Source organism: Pygocentrus nattereri, chromosome 23 (genome assembly GCF_015220715.1).
Source record: "Pygocentrus nattereri isolate fPygNat1 chromosome 23, fPygNat1.pri, whole genome shotgun sequence".
NCBI classification, from domain to species: domain Eukaryota; kingdom Metazoa; phylum Chordata; class Actinopteri; order Characiformes; family Serrasalmidae; genus Pygocentrus; species Pygocentrus nattereri.
Window position 1 is genome coordinate 33,472,196 of NC_051233.1, and position 19,507 is coordinate 33,491,702.

General features: G+C 39.7%; 1 protein-coding gene across 1 annotated transcript in view; it reads left to right on the forward strand.

Annotated features, from left to right (window-relative positions):
- si:ch211-26b3.4 (connector enhancer of kinase suppressor of ras 2) overlaps window positions 1-19,507 on the forward strand; it is a 65,907-nt gene that overhangs the window by 16,023 nt on the left and 30,377 nt on the right. Inside the window, exons 3-9 of the mRNA XM_017721892.2 lie at window positions 1,719-1,921; window positions 5,557-5,644; window positions 6,357-6,398; window positions 10,434-10,553; window positions 11,378-11,437; window positions 11,876-11,944; window positions 15,370-15,516. Of these exons, the coding sequence (XP_017577381.1) occupies window positions 1,719-1,921; window positions 5,557-5,644; window positions 6,357-6,398; window positions 10,434-10,553; window positions 11,378-11,437; window positions 11,876-11,944; window positions 15,370-15,516 (729 nt within the window). The remainder of the gene's footprint in view (window positions 1-1,718; window positions 1,922-5,556; window positions 5,645-6,356; window positions 6,399-10,433; window positions 10,554-11,377; window positions 11,438-11,875; window positions 11,945-15,369; window positions 15,517-19,507) is intronic.

Consider the following 19,507-nt stretch of genomic DNA (forward strand, 5'->3'; position numbering starts at 1 on the left):
GAATTAGAGAGAGAGAGAGAGGGAGAGAATTAGAGAGAGAGCGAGAGAGAGAGAGAGAGAGAATTAGAGAGAGAGAGAGAATTAGAGAGAGCGCGAGAGAGAGAGAGAATTAGAGAGAGAGAGAGAATTAGAGAGAGCGCGAGAGAGAGAGAGAGAATTAGAGAGAGAGAGAGAGAATTAGAGAGAGCGCGAGAGAGAATTAGAGAGAGAGAGAGAGAATTAGAGAGAGAGAGAGAGAGAATTAGAGAGAGAGAGAGAGAGAGAGAGAATTAGAGAGAGAGAGAGAGAATTAGAGAGAGAGAGAGAATTAGAGAGAGCGCGAGAGAGAGAGAGAGAATTAGTGAGAGAGAGAGAGAATTAGAGAGAGCGCGAGAGAGAATTAGAGAGAGAGAGAGAGAGAGAGAGAGAGAATTAGAGAGAGAGAGAGAGAGAGAATTAGAGAGAGAGAGAGAGAGAATTAGAGAGAGAGAGAGAGGGAGAGAATTAGAGAGAGAGAGAGAGAGAGAGAGAATTAGAGAGAGAGAGAGAGAGAATTAGAGAGAGAGAGAGAGAGAGAGAGAATTAGAGAGAGAGAGAGAGAGAGAGAGAGAGAGAGAGAGAGCGCGAGAGAGAGAGAGAGAATTAGAGAGTGTGTTTATTTTGAATGGAGGGAGTAAAATCAATAAAAGATTAGGAGATCCGATACTATGCTAATTAAGAGAGACTTCACCGGGTTGCCACAACAACCACAACTGTGTTAGCGCTGGGGTCAGAGATATTACAGTGTCTCCTTAAATTAGCCACTGCTAACAAAACACCTCAGAGCAGATTCCTGATCCTCAGAGCTCAGAAGACTCACAGGGTCACCAGGGACGATGGGACTCTGTCTGACCTCTCCATCATGATTCTTTAGGAACTGATTCAGTGAATCATAAAATCTCAAATAGAACCACAGTTCTTAGGGGTTAAACCAACACTTGGAGTAAGGAGCCCTGACAGAAACCCTTTATCATCCTGATTATGCAGTCTGTGTGTTTTACATGCAAGTCTATGCCTTTTTCATGTAATTGAGGCTTCTATTAAAGTTGGTCTTAAAATTGATACATTAAAGATAATAATCACAAATTAGCCACATTAGAAAAAACAAATGACAGTAAAATAGAAACACTTGAAATGACAAATTTGTTGAATAATGAAATTGTTCTATAGTTATTGTAGTTATATTAATCGAAAAATCTATCTAACTATAATTATATATTAATACCATGAACCTGTCTGGATTCAGTGGTTAAAAATGAAGAATGAGTGAATGAGGTATATTAGTTATTATTATTATTATTATTATTATTATGATGGCTAAAAATGTAGCCTAATAATATTATTTATAATAATAATATTTCTAGTCCAGTATACTAATGGTGGTCCCACTCTGGGGGTCTTACCCGTTAACAATCCACCAAGCTTTTTTTCTTTTGTTAGTTTTAAGTTTAAAAAATGGTCTGAGATTATTATATTTTTTGGTCAAAAACATTATTCAACATTAATCAGTTATAGTGGATTATAACATTATATAAATTATATATATATGTGTGTGTGTGTGTGTGTGTGTGTGTGTGTGTATAATTGCTTTCATAATTCGTGTTATACAGTTCATTCAGCTGATTAATTATACAGTAATGCAGTTCATTGACGTCCATAAGCGCTTAAGGCTCTTAATTTCTTGATTGACGTTGATTCAGAATTACGGCCTGGAGACGGAGAATCTTCGCTCTCTCTCCCACAAACTCAATGCCTCGGCCAAGAACCTCCAGAACTTCATCACCGGCCGCCGCCGTGGGGGTCATTACGATGGCCGAGTGTCGCGACGACTGCCCAACGACTTCCTCACGTCAGTGGTGGACCTGATAGGGGCGGCCAAAAACCTGCTGGCCTGGCTGGACAGGTAAACTGACCAAACACAGCACAGATTGACCTGAACTGTATTCAAATGAACAACACTGCAACAAAAGGTAATGCACTGAATTTATGTAATAATAAATATCATGAAATGTGCACGTCAGTGGAACTGTTGACGTGCTGAGCTGTATTCATGTGGAAACGATGCGCAGATTTGAATCTTAAATTCAGCGCTTTACTTTTCTCAAGTTCAAATCAATGAAATCAAACCAAACAGTGGTTTGGTTTACAGACCTGACTGTAGTGGATCAGCCTGGATGTGTTCCTTATGGTAAACAGTTACAGTATTGATAGTATTGATGTTTATTGACAGCTCATTTAGCGATGCTAAAAGGCCACACTGCTTATCTCAGAAGGTCTGGAGCTGGGTGGGCAGTAGTGACCAATTGTTCTCCAACTGAATTCCACATCATCTAACTTTGAATAATTCATATTCTACTATAATTTATTAAGTAGCTACTATGAATTATTCAGTACCTATTAAATGTATCCCATTACAACTGTAAATTATTAGCAGCTACTATGAGTTATTAAGTATCTACTATGAATTATTCACTATCTACTGTAATTTATTCAGTTATATCCAGAAATTATTTGGTTATTACAATCAATTATTTAGTAAATGCATTGACTTAATCAATACTGTAATTTATGCAGTTACTAAAGTAAATTATGCAGTATCTCCCAACAATTATTTAGCAACTACTATAATTTATTCCATTACTACCATGAATTATTAAATAAATACTATGAATTATTCAGTAAATGCTATGAATTATTAAGTAACTACTAAGAATTATTAAGTAACTGCTATGAATTATTTAATATCTACAATAAATTGTTCAGTTCCTACTAGAATTTATTTAGTTGCTACCATTAATTATTTAGTATGGTGGACCAGATAGGGTCATAGTTATTTATAGTACATAGTATGTACTATGAATAATTCAGTAGTCACTATGATTTTTCAGATATTAGTATGAATTATTCAGTAAATACTATGAATTATTAAGTAAATACTATACATTATTAAGTATCTATTATAATTTACTATTTGTAATTTATTATCTGGTTATTACAATCAATTATTAAGTAACTGCTATGAATTATTCAGTTCATGTTATCTACTGTAATTAATTCAGTTACTACAGTAAATTAATAAATGATTCGGTAATGACTATGAATTTATCGGCAACATTTATGAATTATTCAATGTGTAGAGTGCAGTCTGGTTAAATGGAGCTGTTTTGAAACGAAGCCCATCATCTCCCTTTTTAAGGCCTCCTTGAAGCTCAGTAGTGTAACTAGCTCATTTTCACCATCTTGACTGTGTGTTTTATTGTGTACAGTCACTTCAAGGCCTCAGCTCACACAAAGACACAAAACCTTAAAACCCAGAGAGCGACGAGTGTTTACGAGGGCCAGTTTCTTGAAAAATCAGACAAAAGCCCGTACAAGGACACGTCCTCTTCACCCACTCAGCTCTCAAACTGCCATTTCTATACAGCTTTCTGTCTGCGCTGCTGGGACTAAATCACACCACATTATGTATTTCCTAAATGGGCTTTCCCAAAATTTGAACAACAGACGAGATCATAAACTTTGCCTCATTTTGTGAACAATTCAGTGGGAAGCAGTTCGAGTGGAAATGTGCAACTCACCCCAGAGGTGGTGTTACAGTTACAGTTATTTGGATTCATTTTTCATATTAATGTTTGTTATTTACCAAAACAAAACAACAGATTTGAACATTATAAGCTATGTTATTGCAAAGAGCTATTCTATGTAAACTATTTTACAATTACGCTTTGACGTTTTATTTAACGTTTGTGTATTTTGGGAGAAAATAGAATCAAAAAAATAGTATGTTACTAGAGTAACATGCCTTTTTGTCAAGTTATCTGACCCAAGTTATGATGTGAGGTATGATTATCACTTTTGAAATGTGGAAGTTAATTTTATTAAAAGTTCTTTACTGGTTATTAGTTTTCGTGAAACGTCCTTCTGGTTTTAATAACATTACATACACACACATTTTCTAAGCCACTTTATCCTTCTTGGTCGTGGGTGTAGCCGGAGCCTGTCCCAGCAGTCATCGGGCGGGCATATATATAATAGTTTTAATTAAAACTAATAAGTGTAATGAACTTCTGTTAACATTATACATATAAAAACACCTGCTGGTTGACTGGCAACAGGTCAGTAACCTGACTGGGTATAAAAGAGCATCTCAGAGAGGCGGAGTCTTTCAGAAGTAAAGATGAGGAGGTGTTCACCACTTTGTCAAAGACTGCAACAATTCATGAATAACGTTTCTCAACATAAAACAGCAAAGAACTTTTGCTTTTCATCACCTTTGGAACATAATATCATTAAAAGATTCAGAGAATCTGGAGAAATCTCTGTATGTAAGGGATGAGGCCAAAAACCATTATTTATTGGCCGTGATCTTCGGGCCCTCAGGCGGCACTGCATTAATCACTTCATGGGCTCAGAAACACTTCTGAAAACCACTGTCTGTGGAAACAGCTCATCACTGCATCCACAAATGCAAGTTAAAGCTCTAAAACACAAAGAAGAAACCAAATATAAACAGGATCCGGAAATGCTGCCACCTTCTCTGGGCCTGAGCTCATTTAAAATTCTTTTTGGAAATCATGGACACTGTGTCCTCCGGGCTAAAGACCACTCAGCTTGTAATCAGTCCACAATTCAAAAGCCAGTGTTCATGATGGTATAAGGGGGCATTAGTGCACATGGCATGGGTGACATGCTCATCTGTGAAGGCATCATTAATGCTGAATGATATACACATGATTTGGCAACACATGCTGCCATCCAGATGACGTCTTTTTCAGGAAAGGCCTAGATTATTTCAGCAAGACAATGTCAAACCACATTCTGCATATATTACAGCAGCATTGCTCCGTATTTAAAGAGTCTGGGTGCTAAACTGACCTGCCTGCAGTCCAGACCTGTCACCCACTGAGAAGATTTAAAATTAAAAATACGACAAGTGACAAACTTCTGATTAGCTGAAATCCTGTATTAAACAAAAGCAAGAAAGCATTTTACTTTCAAAACTATAGCAGTGTCTCCTTAGTTACCAAACAGAGTTGTAAAAGAAGAGGTAATTGCCACACAGTGGTAAAAATGCCCCCGTCCCAACTTTTTTGGAACGTGTTTTCATCAAATTCAAAATGGGCAAATATTTGTAAAAAAACAATAAAATTTCCCAGTTTCAACATTTGATTAGTTGTTTTTGTTCCATGCTCAATGAAATATAGAGTTTGCATATCATTGAATTTTGTTTTTTTGGACCTTTTTTGGAAATGGGGTTGTATATAAAACTGTAAAGTTTGGAGGAGGAGGGGATAATGCTATGAGGTTTAACTATTTTAAATGTTTGCAGTTTCTTTGTAATTTTGGAATCATTTTTATTCAATATTATTTGTAAACATTGACTTGGACCGACTACAATGTGTATATGTTTGTGTATTTTGTGGCTAATTGTGTAGAGCTGTATTTAGTGCTTAATAAAAACCCTCACCTCTGTGTGTGTGTGTGTGTGTGTGTGTGTGTGTGTGTGTGTTTGTGTGTGTGTGTGTGTTCTGGTTGCAGGTCTCCGTTTGTCAGTGTCACTGAGTATTCGGTGCTGAAGAACAACATTGTCCAACTCTGTCTCGAGTTAACCACCATAGTGCAACAGGTGTGTCTATGTGTGTGTCTGTCTGTGTGTGTGTGTGTCTTTGTGTGTGTGTGTTTATGTGTGTGTTGCTTGTTGCATGATTCTTTGTTTTTGTAGTTAAATAAACTGGACTGTGTTCAGTGTTCAGTGCTATTTCGATGCCAATACTGGATTACACAATAATACTATCTACACAATAATTATAATTACATTGCACATAATTCATATGAGACATTATTATTACATATAGATGCTAATTTTATTACACACAGATACATACAAAACCCTTTATTACACATAGATACATACAAAACCTCATATCTCTGAAATAGTAACTTTACAGGAGCAGGAAAAAACATGCTTTACTTTTAATGTAAGTTAATGGAACCAGAGTTTTTTCCAAGAAATTTTGGGCCATTTCTTTTGGTCCATTCATCATGAAATTTACACACAATGTAAAGTTCAACAAGAATTTTCAAATAATGTCAAAACTAAAAAATGATAAAAATGGAGATACAAAGTTTTGTTATATATGATATGATATGGAACTATTTTAAGACAAAAATGCATTAATTAGAAATATAAAAGATAATGTGTATATTACAGTTAAGCTCTCCATAGTAAGACAAAAGATTCTAAAATGTTATAGCATTTATAAAATATGGGTGTAATTATAGTATTAATATGGTCTAATATTTTCCACAGCATAGCTAATATAATGTGTGTATTTCAGGACTGCACTGTGTATGAAACTGAGAATAAGATTCTACATGTGGTGAGTGTTTTACTTTACACACACACACGCACACACACGCACACACACACACACACACACACACACACACACACACACACACACACACACACACACACACACACACACACACACACACACACATACGCACACAACTCTATCTATCTATCTATCTATCTATCTATCTATCTATCTATCTATCTATCTATCTATATGCACCAATCTGGAATCACATTCTGACCACCTCTTTGTTTCTACCTTCATTGTCCACTTTATCAGCTCCACTTACTGTATACTGTATATCCACTCAGATTAGCGCAACACACACTAAGACACCACCACCATGTCAGTGTTACTGCAGTGCTGAGAATGACCCACCACCGAAATAGTACCTGCTCTGTGAGGGTCCATGGGGGTCCTGACCACTGAAGAACAGGGTAAAAGGGGGCTAACAAAGTATCAGAGAAACAGATGGACTACAGTCTGTAACTGTAGAACTGTATTTATAGAGTGATAGATATATATGTGTGTATATATATATGTGTATATGTATATACACATCCCCTACTTTGATGTATGAAACCTGAAACCTTTCCCTGACTGTAACTGTTCCACATGGTGTCTCATTGTTGTCTGCTTCGTATGTCATACAGCAGCCAGAGGTGTCGAGTCTGACTGAATAGTCTGACTGCAGAGTCTGAGTGCAGAGTGTGAGTGCAGAGTCTGAGTGCAGAGTCTGACTGCAGAGTCTGAGTGCAGAGTCTGACTGCAGAGTCTGAATGCAGAGTCTGAGTGCAGAGTGTGACTGCAGAGTGTGAGTGCAGAGTGTGAGTGCAGAGTGTGAGTGCAGAGTCTGAATGCAGAGTCTGAGTGCAGAGTCTGACTGCAGAGTCTGAGTGCAGAGTCTGACTGCAGAGTCTGACTGCAGAGTCTGAGTGCAGAGTGTGACTGCAGAGTGTGAGTGCAGAGTGTGAGTGCAGAGTCTGAATGCAGAGTCTGACTGCAGAGTCTGAGTGCAGAGTCTGAGTGCAGAGTCTGAGTGCAGAGTCTGACTGCAGAGTCTGAATGCAGAGTCTGACTGCAGAGTCTGACTGCAGAGTCTGACTGCAGAGTCTGAATGCAGAGTCTGACTGCAGAGTCTGAGTGCAGAGTGTGACTGCAGAGTCTGAATGCAGAGTCTGACTGCAGAGTCTGAGTGCAGAGTCTGACTGCAGAGTCTGAATGCAGAGTCTGAATGCAGAGTCTGAGTGCAGAGTGTGACTGCAGAGTCTGAATGCAGAGTCTGACTGCAGAGTCTGAGTGCAGAGTCTGACTGCAGAGTCTGAATGCAGAGTCTGACTGCAGAGTCTGAGTGCAGAGTCTGAGTGCAGAGTGTGACTGCAGAGTGTGAGTGCAGAGTGTGAGTGCAGAGTCTGAATGCAGAGTCTGAGTGCAGAGTCTGACTGCAGAGTCTGAGTGCAGAGTCTGACTGCAGAGTCTGACTGCAGAGTCTGAGTGCAGAGTGTGACTGCAGAGTCTGACTGCAGAGTCTGAGTGCAGAGTCTGAATGCAGAGTCTGACTGCAGAGTCTGAGTGCAGAGTCTGAGTGCAGAGTCTGACTGCAGAGTCTGACTGCAGAGTCTGAATGCAGAGTCTGACTGCAGAGTCTGACTGCAGAGTCTGACTGCAGAGTCTGAATGCAGAGTCTGACTGCAGAGTCTGAGTGCAGAGTGTGACTGCAGAGTCTGAATGCAGAGTCTGAGTGCAGAGTCTGAGTGCAGAGTCTGACTGCAGAGTCTGAATGCAGAGTCTGAATGCAGAGTCTGACTGCAGAGTCTGAGTGCAGAGTCTGACTGCAGAGTCTGACTGCAGAGTCTGAGTGCAGAGTCTGACTGCAGAGTCTGAGTGCAGAGTGTGACTGCAGAGTCTGACTGCAGAGTCTGAGTGCAGAGTCTGACTGCAGAGTGTGACTGCAGAGTCTGACTGCAGAGTCTGAGTGCAGAGTCTGACTGCAGAGTCTGACTGCAGAGTGTGAGTGCAGAGTCTGAATGCAGAGTCTGAGTGCAGAGTCTGACTGCAGAGTCTGACTGCAGAGTCTGACTGCAGAGTCTGAGTGCAGAGTCTGAGTGCAGAGTCTGACTGCAGAGTCTGAATGCAGAGTCTGAATGCAGAGTCTGACTGCAGAGTCTGAGTGCAGAGTCTGACTGCAGAGTCTGACTGCAGAGTCTGAGTGCAGAGTCTGACTGCAGAGTCTGACTGCAGAGTCTGAGTGCAGAGTCTGACTGCAGAGTCTGAGTGCAGTCTGACTGCAGAGTCTGACTGCAGAGTCTGAGTGCAGATGTGACTTTACAGTCAATTATTCTGCTGCACCATTCAAAATTCAAATAAGAAGGTGGCAAAATAGTCAACATCAGCTTCGTACATTTACCATCATTTTGCTCACAAGTTTTAAAACTGTCTACTGGACTGTTAGTGTTATTCAGTGTTGTGGCCTTAAATTAGCTGAAGAATGCAGACTGACTTGTTTAAGACTCAAAGATTAGGACTACTGACTTGGGACTCGACTTGAGACTCGACTCGATTCAGGACTTGGATGTGAGGACTTGGGACTTCCTCGTTACTTACGACTTAGTGACTTGCTCCTTGCTCTGAGAGGGACTGCACGGAGCCATTAGCAGCGCTGAGAGTCTGTTTCCAGCAGTGCGTTTGCTGTTCAGTTTATTGTGTCCGTGAGTCGTCTGAAATACATGACCGGCTTTGAAATCATACGTGCAGTATCTCACGCATCTGTGATGCAAACTGAAGCACTGAAACAGTGGGTCCCACTGCTGTGTGCTCACTGGCTGTACTCATAAATATAAGAGCTGCAGAAATCAGGTCAGACTTGTTCATCAGTTTTATATAAAGAAGATAAAGAGGGAATGAGAGAGTGAAGGGCTGAGAGGGACAGAGCAGGATGAGGGATGAAAAAGGAAGAAAAAGAGAGACAGAGATGTGGAAAATTAACAAATACACTGAATAGAAAAATGAAAAAATGTGGTTTTATAAATTTTTCGGTGACTTATAGATGCAACTGGCAAGAGAGATGCTGCATAGTGAAGTCATAAAATTTTTTAACCATCAATCTTTTTATTTTTATATTGTTTTGTCTTTTTTTGCTTTTGGGCCGCCACAAATACTACTGTTTGGCTCTTGTGTACCACAAATGTAACTAGTAGTGTTTCGGCCACCCCCATTGCTAACAGGAGGATAAAATTAAGCACATAGCCTTTCAGTCTCCATAGACAAACGCTGGCAGTAGAGGGTTGTGCTGATGAGCTCAGTAACTCTAAATGAGGCACTGTCATAGGATGCCACCTCTGACACGTCAGTTGTGAGATTTCTGTCCTGCTAGATCTGCCCCAGACAACTGTAAGTGTTATTATTGTGAAATGGAAGCGTCAAGGAACAACAACAGTTCCGTGATGAAGCTGTAGACCACGCAAACTCACAGAGTGGGGCCACTGAGTGCTGAAGCTCACAGTGTCTATCCTCATCGCTAAAGAGTTCCAAACTGTATCTGGAAGAAATATGGAAGAACTGGATGTTAGAAGCTTCAAGAAATAGGTTTCTATGGCTGAACAGCTGAACACAAGCCTAAAATCAAAATACATCAAAATGCCAAGCATCAGCTGGAGGTGTGTAAAACATGCCGCCACTGGACTCTGGAGCAGTGGAAACATATTCTGTGGAGTGAATGAGCTTCTTTATCTGTCAGTCAGATGGTCTGGGTTTGGAGAACAATACCTGACTGACTGCACTGTGCCAGCTGTTTGGTAGAGGAGGGATAATGATATGGGGTTGTTTTTCACACACACACACACACACACACACACACACACACACACACACACACACACACACATATATATATATATATATATATATGTGTGTGTGTGTGTGTGTGTGTGTGTGTGTGTGTGTGTGTGTGTGTGTGTGTGTGTGTGTGCATGTATAATACATATAGGACATATTGTTACTACATCTTTCTCTGTCTCTCTCTCTCTCTCTCTCTCTCTCTCTCTCTCTCTCTCTCAGTGTAAGACTCTCTCGGGTATCTGTGAGCACATCATCTCTCTGTCGTCTGATTCTCTGGTGTCGCAGTCTGCCCACCTGGAGGTCGTTCATCTGACCAACGTCATGCCCAATGAAGGCCTAGTGAGTCAATAACAATAATGCAGCAACATGAATAAATAATAAAATGCTATTAATATTTCTAGAATATTTCATTTACAATGCAACGCAATTACATTTACAGTAAAAATACAATGAGAAGATGATGTACACACTGAAGACATGGTGCACTGTATTTAATTGATCCTAATGTGTTACACATGAATATATTGTGCTTTATCAACACATATTTTGCCTAAAAAAGTGAACTAGAAGACTATAACGTTGGAGGCGAGGAGGCAGGCTGCAAGTGTGAGTTGCTTTTATTCAAATCAGGTTTAACAGAGTCCAGGAATTGAGTAGCAGACGTTTGTAGTAATGAACAAAACCTAATGACAAGATCAAAGAAAACAAGCGACAGACAGAGTCCACAATGCAAGACAAAGAGACTGAACAAACACAGGAGTATAAATACACTGAGGGGAAACAAGGAACACCCGAAACTAATGAGGGGGCAGACCTAAAGCAGGTGGATCAGCAGTGCTGCTCTTGGAACAAAATCTCATATCTCTATTTTTTTGTTGATTTTTCATTTTTTAACATAATTTGAAAATGCATATTGCCCTTTACATTGTATATAAATGTCATGATAAATGGCAAAAAAATGATTTGGATTTTTTCTTTCTTCTGTAAAGTTGTTATTTTGGAGATACAGGGTTTTGTTCCAACTCTATATTCATTCCAATAGCAGCGATGTAACTAATAATTATATAAAGACTTATATAATAGATAAATATCAACTCTCTCTCTCTCTCTCTCTCTCTCTCTCTCTCTCTCTCTCTCTCTCTCTCTCTCTCTCTCTCGCTCAGGGGATGTATATTAAATCCACCTATGATGGTCTCCACGTGATAACAGGCACTACGGAGAACGTGAGTTGATGCTCTGCTGATGTTCTCATGCTTTGTGTTCGTGCTTTAGTGGAACTTCAGTGCTTCTTTCTTTCTCTGTTCGTTTTAATGCTCGTCCTCCTCGTTATCTTGACATCTGAACCCCCCACATACTGACATCAGCGTTATTACTCTCCCACTTTCTCTCCCTTTCTCTACCATTGTTTCTCTGTCTCTCTCACCCATACCTGCTGCCTCTCTTTCTCTCTCTCGTCTCTCCCTTTTCTCTTTGTCGCCCCTCTCCCTCTATTGCTCTCTTTCCTCTCGACCTCTCACTAAACTCTCTTGCTTTCTCTTTCTTTCTTTTCTTCTCTTTACTCTTTTTCTCTACTTTCTCTCTTCTCTCTCTATCTACTATCTATCTATATTCTCTCTCTCTTTCTCTCTCTACTCTCTCTCTCCCTCTCTCTCTCTGTCTAGTCTCCTGCTGATCTATGTAAGAAGATTCATGCGGGTGATGAGGTCATTCAGGTGAACCACCAAACTGTGGTGCGTATTACTCTCTCATTCTCTTTCTCCCTCTCTCTCATTCTCTTTCTCCCTCTCTCTCATTCTCTCTCTCCCTCTCTCTCATTTGCTCCCTCAATCTATCTTTCTCTCTTATTCTCTCTCTCTCTCTCTCCTTCTCTCATTATCTCTCTCTCATTCTCTTGCTCTCCCTCATTCTCTTTTTCTCTTATTCTCTCTTTCTCTTTCTCTCATTATCTCTCTCTCTCTGTCTCCCTCATCCTCTCTCACTCATTCCCTCTCTCTCCCTCAATCTCGCTTTCTCTCATTCTCTCTCTCCCTCTCTTTTTCTTCCTCTCTCTCTCTCTCTGATTATTAAAAAGTCAACACAGGTTGTGTAGACTTTATAGTAAAATATATACAGTGACCACCTTTAATTCCCAGTCAAAACAACCATTAGGCACCAGCACAGGATTATGTATAAGATAATTAATTTGCATAAGGGTTAGTCTGACTGCAGAGTAAAGTCAAAGGGAGAAAACTGGAACCTGGAGCGACAGACAAAACGGGGCTCCTAACAACCACCTGGAAGTGCTGGTCGACCCGAAAACTGCACCCATGAGATAAACAGCACTGAAAGCTTTGATCTCTGAGAGAGAGGAGAACATCAAGCTGCTCCAGATCTGAAAACATAAACAGGTGTTTCTGTCCATCCTTCCACTGTGAGAAGACCACTCAGCGCTGTGAGTCTGAAAGGATGTGTAGCTGATCAAGAAGAACCTCACTGAGAAAAGGAGACGGACACATCAGACAAAGAAGCTGAACGATGGACTGACCACCCCAGAGTCCAGACCTCAGCACCACTGAATGGGTTTGATTACTACAGAAAATCATCAACCAGCTTCTCAGACTGAGCTTTGGAGACGTGTCTGCAGATCCTTTGAGGAGCTGAACGTGAGGCTCCTGAGAGGAACGGAAGCTGGAATGAAGGGGAAGAGAGAATCACTGAACACTGAACATTCAAACAGCTGAGATTAGTTGTAGTTGTTGAGGCTTCTGGGTAATTTTCTGTAGTTTTGACTGGGTATTAAACCAGTGAAGGGTGGTCTAGGACTTTTGAACTGTAATTGTTGTGAATGAGTCCCTCTTTTTACAGGAAAAACACTGTATACTGCAGCTGCATTCAGACACTTAACAACACATTAAAAGACAATCAATTCCTACAAATAATCACCAAGAAAGAGAGAAATAAACAGACGTATTCTGAAATAGCCACGTTTTCAAAACATCAACAGTGCCCTCTCATGTGGGCGAGCCCCGCAGCAAAGCTTTTAAACTGATTTCGATAAAGTGATTGCTGCTATTCTTAGCCGAGCGATCGGATGGAAAACAAGAGTCCATTCTCGCGAAGCTGCCGGGCCTGATTCAGCGCACGAATGTGCGACCCCATTTACCCACAATGCCCTGAGGTGTTGTACTATCATCGATTAGAAAATGGGCCGCGCGAGAGAAACTGAGCTCCGTTTCTTTCGCTCGCATCGCCTTCCTCTTCCTCACTCTTCCTCTCTGCCTTTACTCTCTGCTTCTTTGTTGTTTTTCTTTTCTTCTATCACTCTATCAGTCCTCCTTGCTTTCTTACTTTCTCTCTCAGCCACTCAGGCCTCCTTTCACGCTCTTATTTAATCAATATCCTGACAACACCGCAGTGTTATACAACACCACAGAGCGAGCTGACTGTATAAGTGCAGAGGAAGCCGTCCCGCGTTGGACCGATCGATGTTCTACCACAATAAACAGCCAAACAGAACAAAAAGAACATGATATGCGCAGAAAATCCTGCTGTACCCGACTGCCAGGTGGCCGTTTCCTCCTGGCAGGCTCGCCAATTCGTGTCGTTCCTGGATAATCCTGCGAGTACAGTAAATAATCCCCCCAAAACCACATGATCCGCCGGGACTTTAGTGTCGTGTCTGACTGTAGGCCGTCCTGTTTCTAGTGGAGATGCATCTAAACACAGCACTGTGGAGAGTTTTCCCTGTATGTGAGAGAGAGCCATGCTTTCTATGCTGTTAGGGAGGAAAACAGTGGGTTGGATGTACTGACTCAGTTTTCTCAAACTGTGGAAGGCAAAAAGCTGTATTTATGGATTCAGTCCTTCTTTTCCCTTCTGTCTTCCTCTTTCTGCTTCTTTTATTTCTTTTTCATTCTGTCTCCGTCTTCGTGCCGGTCTAATTAATGCAAAACCCATTTCAAGCTTTTACTGACATGGACTTTAGACTACAGTCCATTTGTTCTGAGTGATCTGGTACATTAATTGTGTTCATTTTATTGAAATAAATGATTTAACATTCCATAACAAAACAATCTTCCTAAAACGTTTGACTGTAGTGACAGTCGTGACAATTTTAGGCCTTTTTGAGCAGAACTCAATAATGCTAATCAGTGCATGACTAGCAGATGCAGCTTTGAACAGCTGAACATGCATCAAATCATCATATTTTTCATGAAAACACAAAAATGTTCTATATTTTCTTAAATTTAATCATTTGCACTCAAAATGTGTTTCAGTATTGATGATTATTAATGTTCCACACTGATTTTCAGACACTGGGACACTTTTACTTCAAAACAATGGCGTCTAATTGCTCACCATGTGGCCATGAGGGACAGGGATGCAGCCTCACTTCCTGCTCGGAAAAGCAGGGGTGTGGCTAAAATAAGGCTCTGCCTACAGGCTAAGATGTGTTTCGGCAGTGGCATGAAAATGTGGGACAGCGTTTTTTTTGAAAAAGTTTTTTAAATTTTATTTTCACAGGTGTAAATTTAGGGATCAGGGTTCGGAACAGAAAGTGCCCTATAAATGACGATTGTGTGTATATTTAACTATTTACTATCACTGTTAATGTCTAGGATTGAAATACGCACTTAAAAATGATGGTTCTTCAAGGGTTCTTAAGTAAAGAAAATGGTTCTATATAGAACCATTGAACCATTGAACATGAACACTCACAGAACCGTTTGGTTCTTCAGGTTTGGGGAGAATGTGTTGTATGTGGTTCTATATAGAACCAAAAAAAGTTCTTCTACTGTTACGACGTTAAGCTTGTAATAATAAACCAACCTTTTTCCACCAATCTGAAGAACCGTTTCACCATGAAAAAGAACGCATAAATCATGCAAAGGGTTCTTTGAGTGTTCATGGTTCTATGTAGAACCATTTTCTTTACTTAAGAACCCTTTTAAGTGTTTAGATCATAACATAATCTTTGTAAATATCTAAAGTCGGACCACTTCACTGTTTTTTTCCTGCTTTTTTCTTGAGGCTGAATGAATAACTTGTACTTGCTGGCTGTTTTGGCTGGAGATTGAATAAATGAGGGTGGTCTCTGAATATTTCTCAGTCTTTTAACTGTGATCTGTTTCTCTTTGTGTGATGAATAACTCGTCTGACTCTCTCTCTCTGCCAGGTTGGGTGGCAGTTGAAGAATCTGGTGAATTCTCTTCGTGAAGATCCGAGTGGAGTCATCCTCACGCTGAAGAAACGGCCTCAGAACACATTCGGCTCCACCCCGGGCCTGCTGAAAAATGCCCGCTGGAAGCCCCTCGCGCTGCAGGTGTGTGTGTGAGACTGTGTGTAATGTACAGGTGAATTTGTGCACAGTGGTATGAAAAGTTTTTAAACACCATTTTTAATTCTCTATAACAGGGGTCTTTAATTAAAACTCAATGAGCCCAGTTGGAGAAAATATCCTCAAAGGTCCAAACATCATCATGTCTAACTTGCATTATGACTCAGTGGCATGTACTGTTTACTGAAGTAGCCGAGCAGGAATATCAACATCTTATACAGTCGACAACTGAATATCAGATCAAATAAAGTCCAGTTCGGTCAGATTTCAACAACATTTACTGTCAGTTTCCTCTTTTTAGATCACATCATGTGAAATAACTTCCCTCTGACTCACTTTCTTCTCTGACTGCTGTTTCTCACCTCGGCCCTCCACTGTGTGGCGTCACTCACTCGAGTCTCAGTGCTCACTGCAATGCACAGATCTGATTGGTTGAGTAGCGCCACGTTTGATACTTACAACGCATGTGATTGGACTAAAGCTACTGTAAAGGCTGGACAAGCTTTGCTGATTAAAACAGGACCACCCCGTGGAAATGAGATAATTCTCCATAGTTTATCCATTATAGGTTCAGGTCTGCATAGGGCAGCGTCTGGGTCCAGACTTGGACCACGGTCCACGTATAAGGTGACCTCTACTCTATAAAGACACACTTAAATATGATGCTGTTCTCTAAATTGTAGTGCAGTTTATATTAATTTGCTGAGTTTGACATATTGGAAAAAACAAAGCATAACATTCCATAACTTTTCCATGTGCCACATGTTTTATTTTCCACCTAATATGTTAAATTCAGTAAATACACAGTAACATATGCAGAAATGTGTTCCCTGTAAATGACTGGACTGGGGCGCCCAAACATTTGGACACAACTGTATCCTTGTGTGTGTGTGTGTGTGTGTGTGTGTGTGTGTGTGTGTGTGTGTGTGTGGTTACAGTACACCGCGCTTCTGCTGCACTCGGACTCACATACATGTGTGTATATGTGCGTGTATTACTTCTTGGCCTGTTGCCATGACGCCATGAGTTCTGTAGTTGCCGTGGTTACACATCTCCGACAGACAGAGGCAGGTCCACGTGTGCCAGCATCATCAGAGTCACGACGCACAGAAAATGGGAATGAGTGTTTGCGTTCTCATGACTGCAGGAGGCACCTCCAGGTTTCAGGACTGCCACTGCTAATAATAGTAATAATAATAATAATAATAATAATAATTCTGAATGTTATGATAATTTGAGCTTAGTAAAGACCCATGTGTGGAGTAGAGTGTATATCTTTCTATATACATTTATATATTTTATTTCATTTATATATTTTATCCATGTCTGCAGTAGCTGCACTTTTTAAGTTGACACTGTAATCTCATTTCAGAGGGTCGAATCACTTCATTCGGCAGCCGTCGGCCGCTTGGAGTGCACGTCTCTGAAACACATGCAGGTCAAGGTGCAAAGAGGGGACAGTTATGGCCCAGTTCTGAGCACCAAGGCATCACATTATTATATTATTATATTCAAACTTAAAAAAATAATAATCTGACGTAATGATGCTTTTATGAACCTACAAATCTCAATGTGCATTCCAGTGTTCAGTCTGAACTGTGTGACACAACTTATTTCTCGCCTAATTATAGCACAATATGGCACATTCTGGTGCACAGTTTAAAAAGATGTTTCTTTCTAGGGTTCTTTCGAAAACAAAATGGTTCTATATGGAACCCTGAACACTCAATGAACCCTTTGCATGACTGATATTCTATATAGCACCAAAAGGTTCTTCTATGGTTAGAAGCTGAATGTCGTAACAATACCTGAAGCCTTTTTGGGGCTACAATCTGAAGAACTCATCATGCAAAGAATCATACACAAGGTTCTTTGAGTGTTCAGGGTTCTATATAGAATCTTTTTCGTTACTAAAGAACTCTTGAAGAACCATCTTTTTAAGTGCGTAAATCATTTTGCATAATGTGATTGCTCACGTCACATAAATGGTGCTTAAAATTTCAGCGCCCTAAACTTAAACTTAAACTTAACATCTCTGCAGTCTGAGCTGTTTTTTTAATTTTAAACATAAAGTGAAGATTTTTGGTTCTTTTAGGCATCAAAAACACAGGATCCATGAGGTTCTGTCCATTAATGGTGCAGGAGCCTGTTTTAAGGAATCTCAAATTTTTACTTATTTTGCTATATTGTATACATATAATAGGATAATATAATAAATATTTGCCTCATTTGGTCAAATTTGTATAAAAATTAGTGGCGCTAATGCATAATTATGTCAACTGTGACAAACCTAATCATAATATAACTGATTACACATTTATGTAAGAAATTCAGTCATCCTGTATTGACCACAGTATATATACTGTAAAAAAAAATCTAGATAGCTGATGATGTGTATATATATATATATATATATATATACTGTACATATATATAGAGAACTAGATTGTTGATGACGTATCGTATTGACCATAGTACCATAGTACATATATATATACACATAGAGAGAGAGAGAGAGAACTAGATTACTGATGATGTATTGACCATAGTATATATACTGTACATATATATATATATATATAGAGAGAGAGAGAGAGAGAGAGAGAGAGAGAGAGGGAGAGAGAGAGAGAGAACTAGATTGCTGATGATGTATTGATTACAGTATATATATTGTACATATATAGAGAGAACTAGATAGCTGATGACATATTGACCATATTGTATATATACTGTACATATATAGAGAGAACTAGATTGCTGATGACGTATTGATTATAGTATATATATTGCACATATATAGAGAGAACTAGATAGCTGATGACGTATTGATTATAGTATATATACTGCACATATATAGAGAGAACTAGATAGCTGATGACGTCCTTATATATCCAGGGGAGTGAAGCTGCTTAGCCGCTTTCTGCTCCCTCTCCATGCTGTAAAATGAATGAATGTCTGTGGACACAATGTCAGCGTGTTATTTAATGACTAATATAAACTAATCTAGGTTATCTGATGTGTTCTGAAATCAGGGTAGCTGTTTGAATATGTGGATTTTCTATGGTTTTGTTTAAGTAGCTGAGCGGATAGCTCTGATAGCTAAAAGGCTAAGAAACTCCAATAATATTTGAAGTCAGGTTTTAAACTAAAATATTTTCACTGAAAAAACTGAAAGAAATAAATAAAGAATGTCACATGTGGGTCTTGCCAGCTTCAAATACCCTTGTTTAGGTAGAGCTGGCAAAAGTATAACTGTGTGTAGAAGTGAAAGTGCACCTCAGTTAGCTTGATGCTATCATATGTTCTGATATGGGTGATTCCCACAGAGATGCACTGTTGAAATGATATAAATCAAACTAAACAGATCTGATGTAGAGCTCACTAAAAGGCAAAACTATGGACATATTAATAAAAAGATCATTAAAATGAGTAAAAATTGATGCAAGTCATTGGGGAACACTTAGCATGTGGTGATATAGTGATGCCCTCTGTTGGCAACCTAGACATTTCTAGGTTTTGACAGGTCTAAATCTGTTCTTACCCCACGTGTTCGGCTAACATCAGCTCACGCGTTTAGGTTGCTTCTTTAGTTTTGCACTGGAGCTATGGGGCTAACGTAGCTAGTCACCAATTAGCGTGGTCCAAACTGCACGACTAAGCCATCACACACTCATCTCAGAACACTTAAGTGATGGTTATCAGATAGACTCACTGTTGTGGTTTCTGGAATATTCTTGGCTGGCCTACTGAGACAACCTGGTAGTCACATTTAGTTTGTTTTAATTCATATTCTGTAGTTTAACGCACACTAACACACTCTGATCTGTGTGAATGTGGAATAAAACTTAATTTCTCTGTTGCTAGGGATACTCCTGTTGCTAGGGATGCTTGTTGCTATGCTCTGCCTTGTTGCAAGAAGACTGATCTCAACTGCGTGTGTTCTTCTCTTTTAGTTTAAGGCCTGATTGTGTGTGTG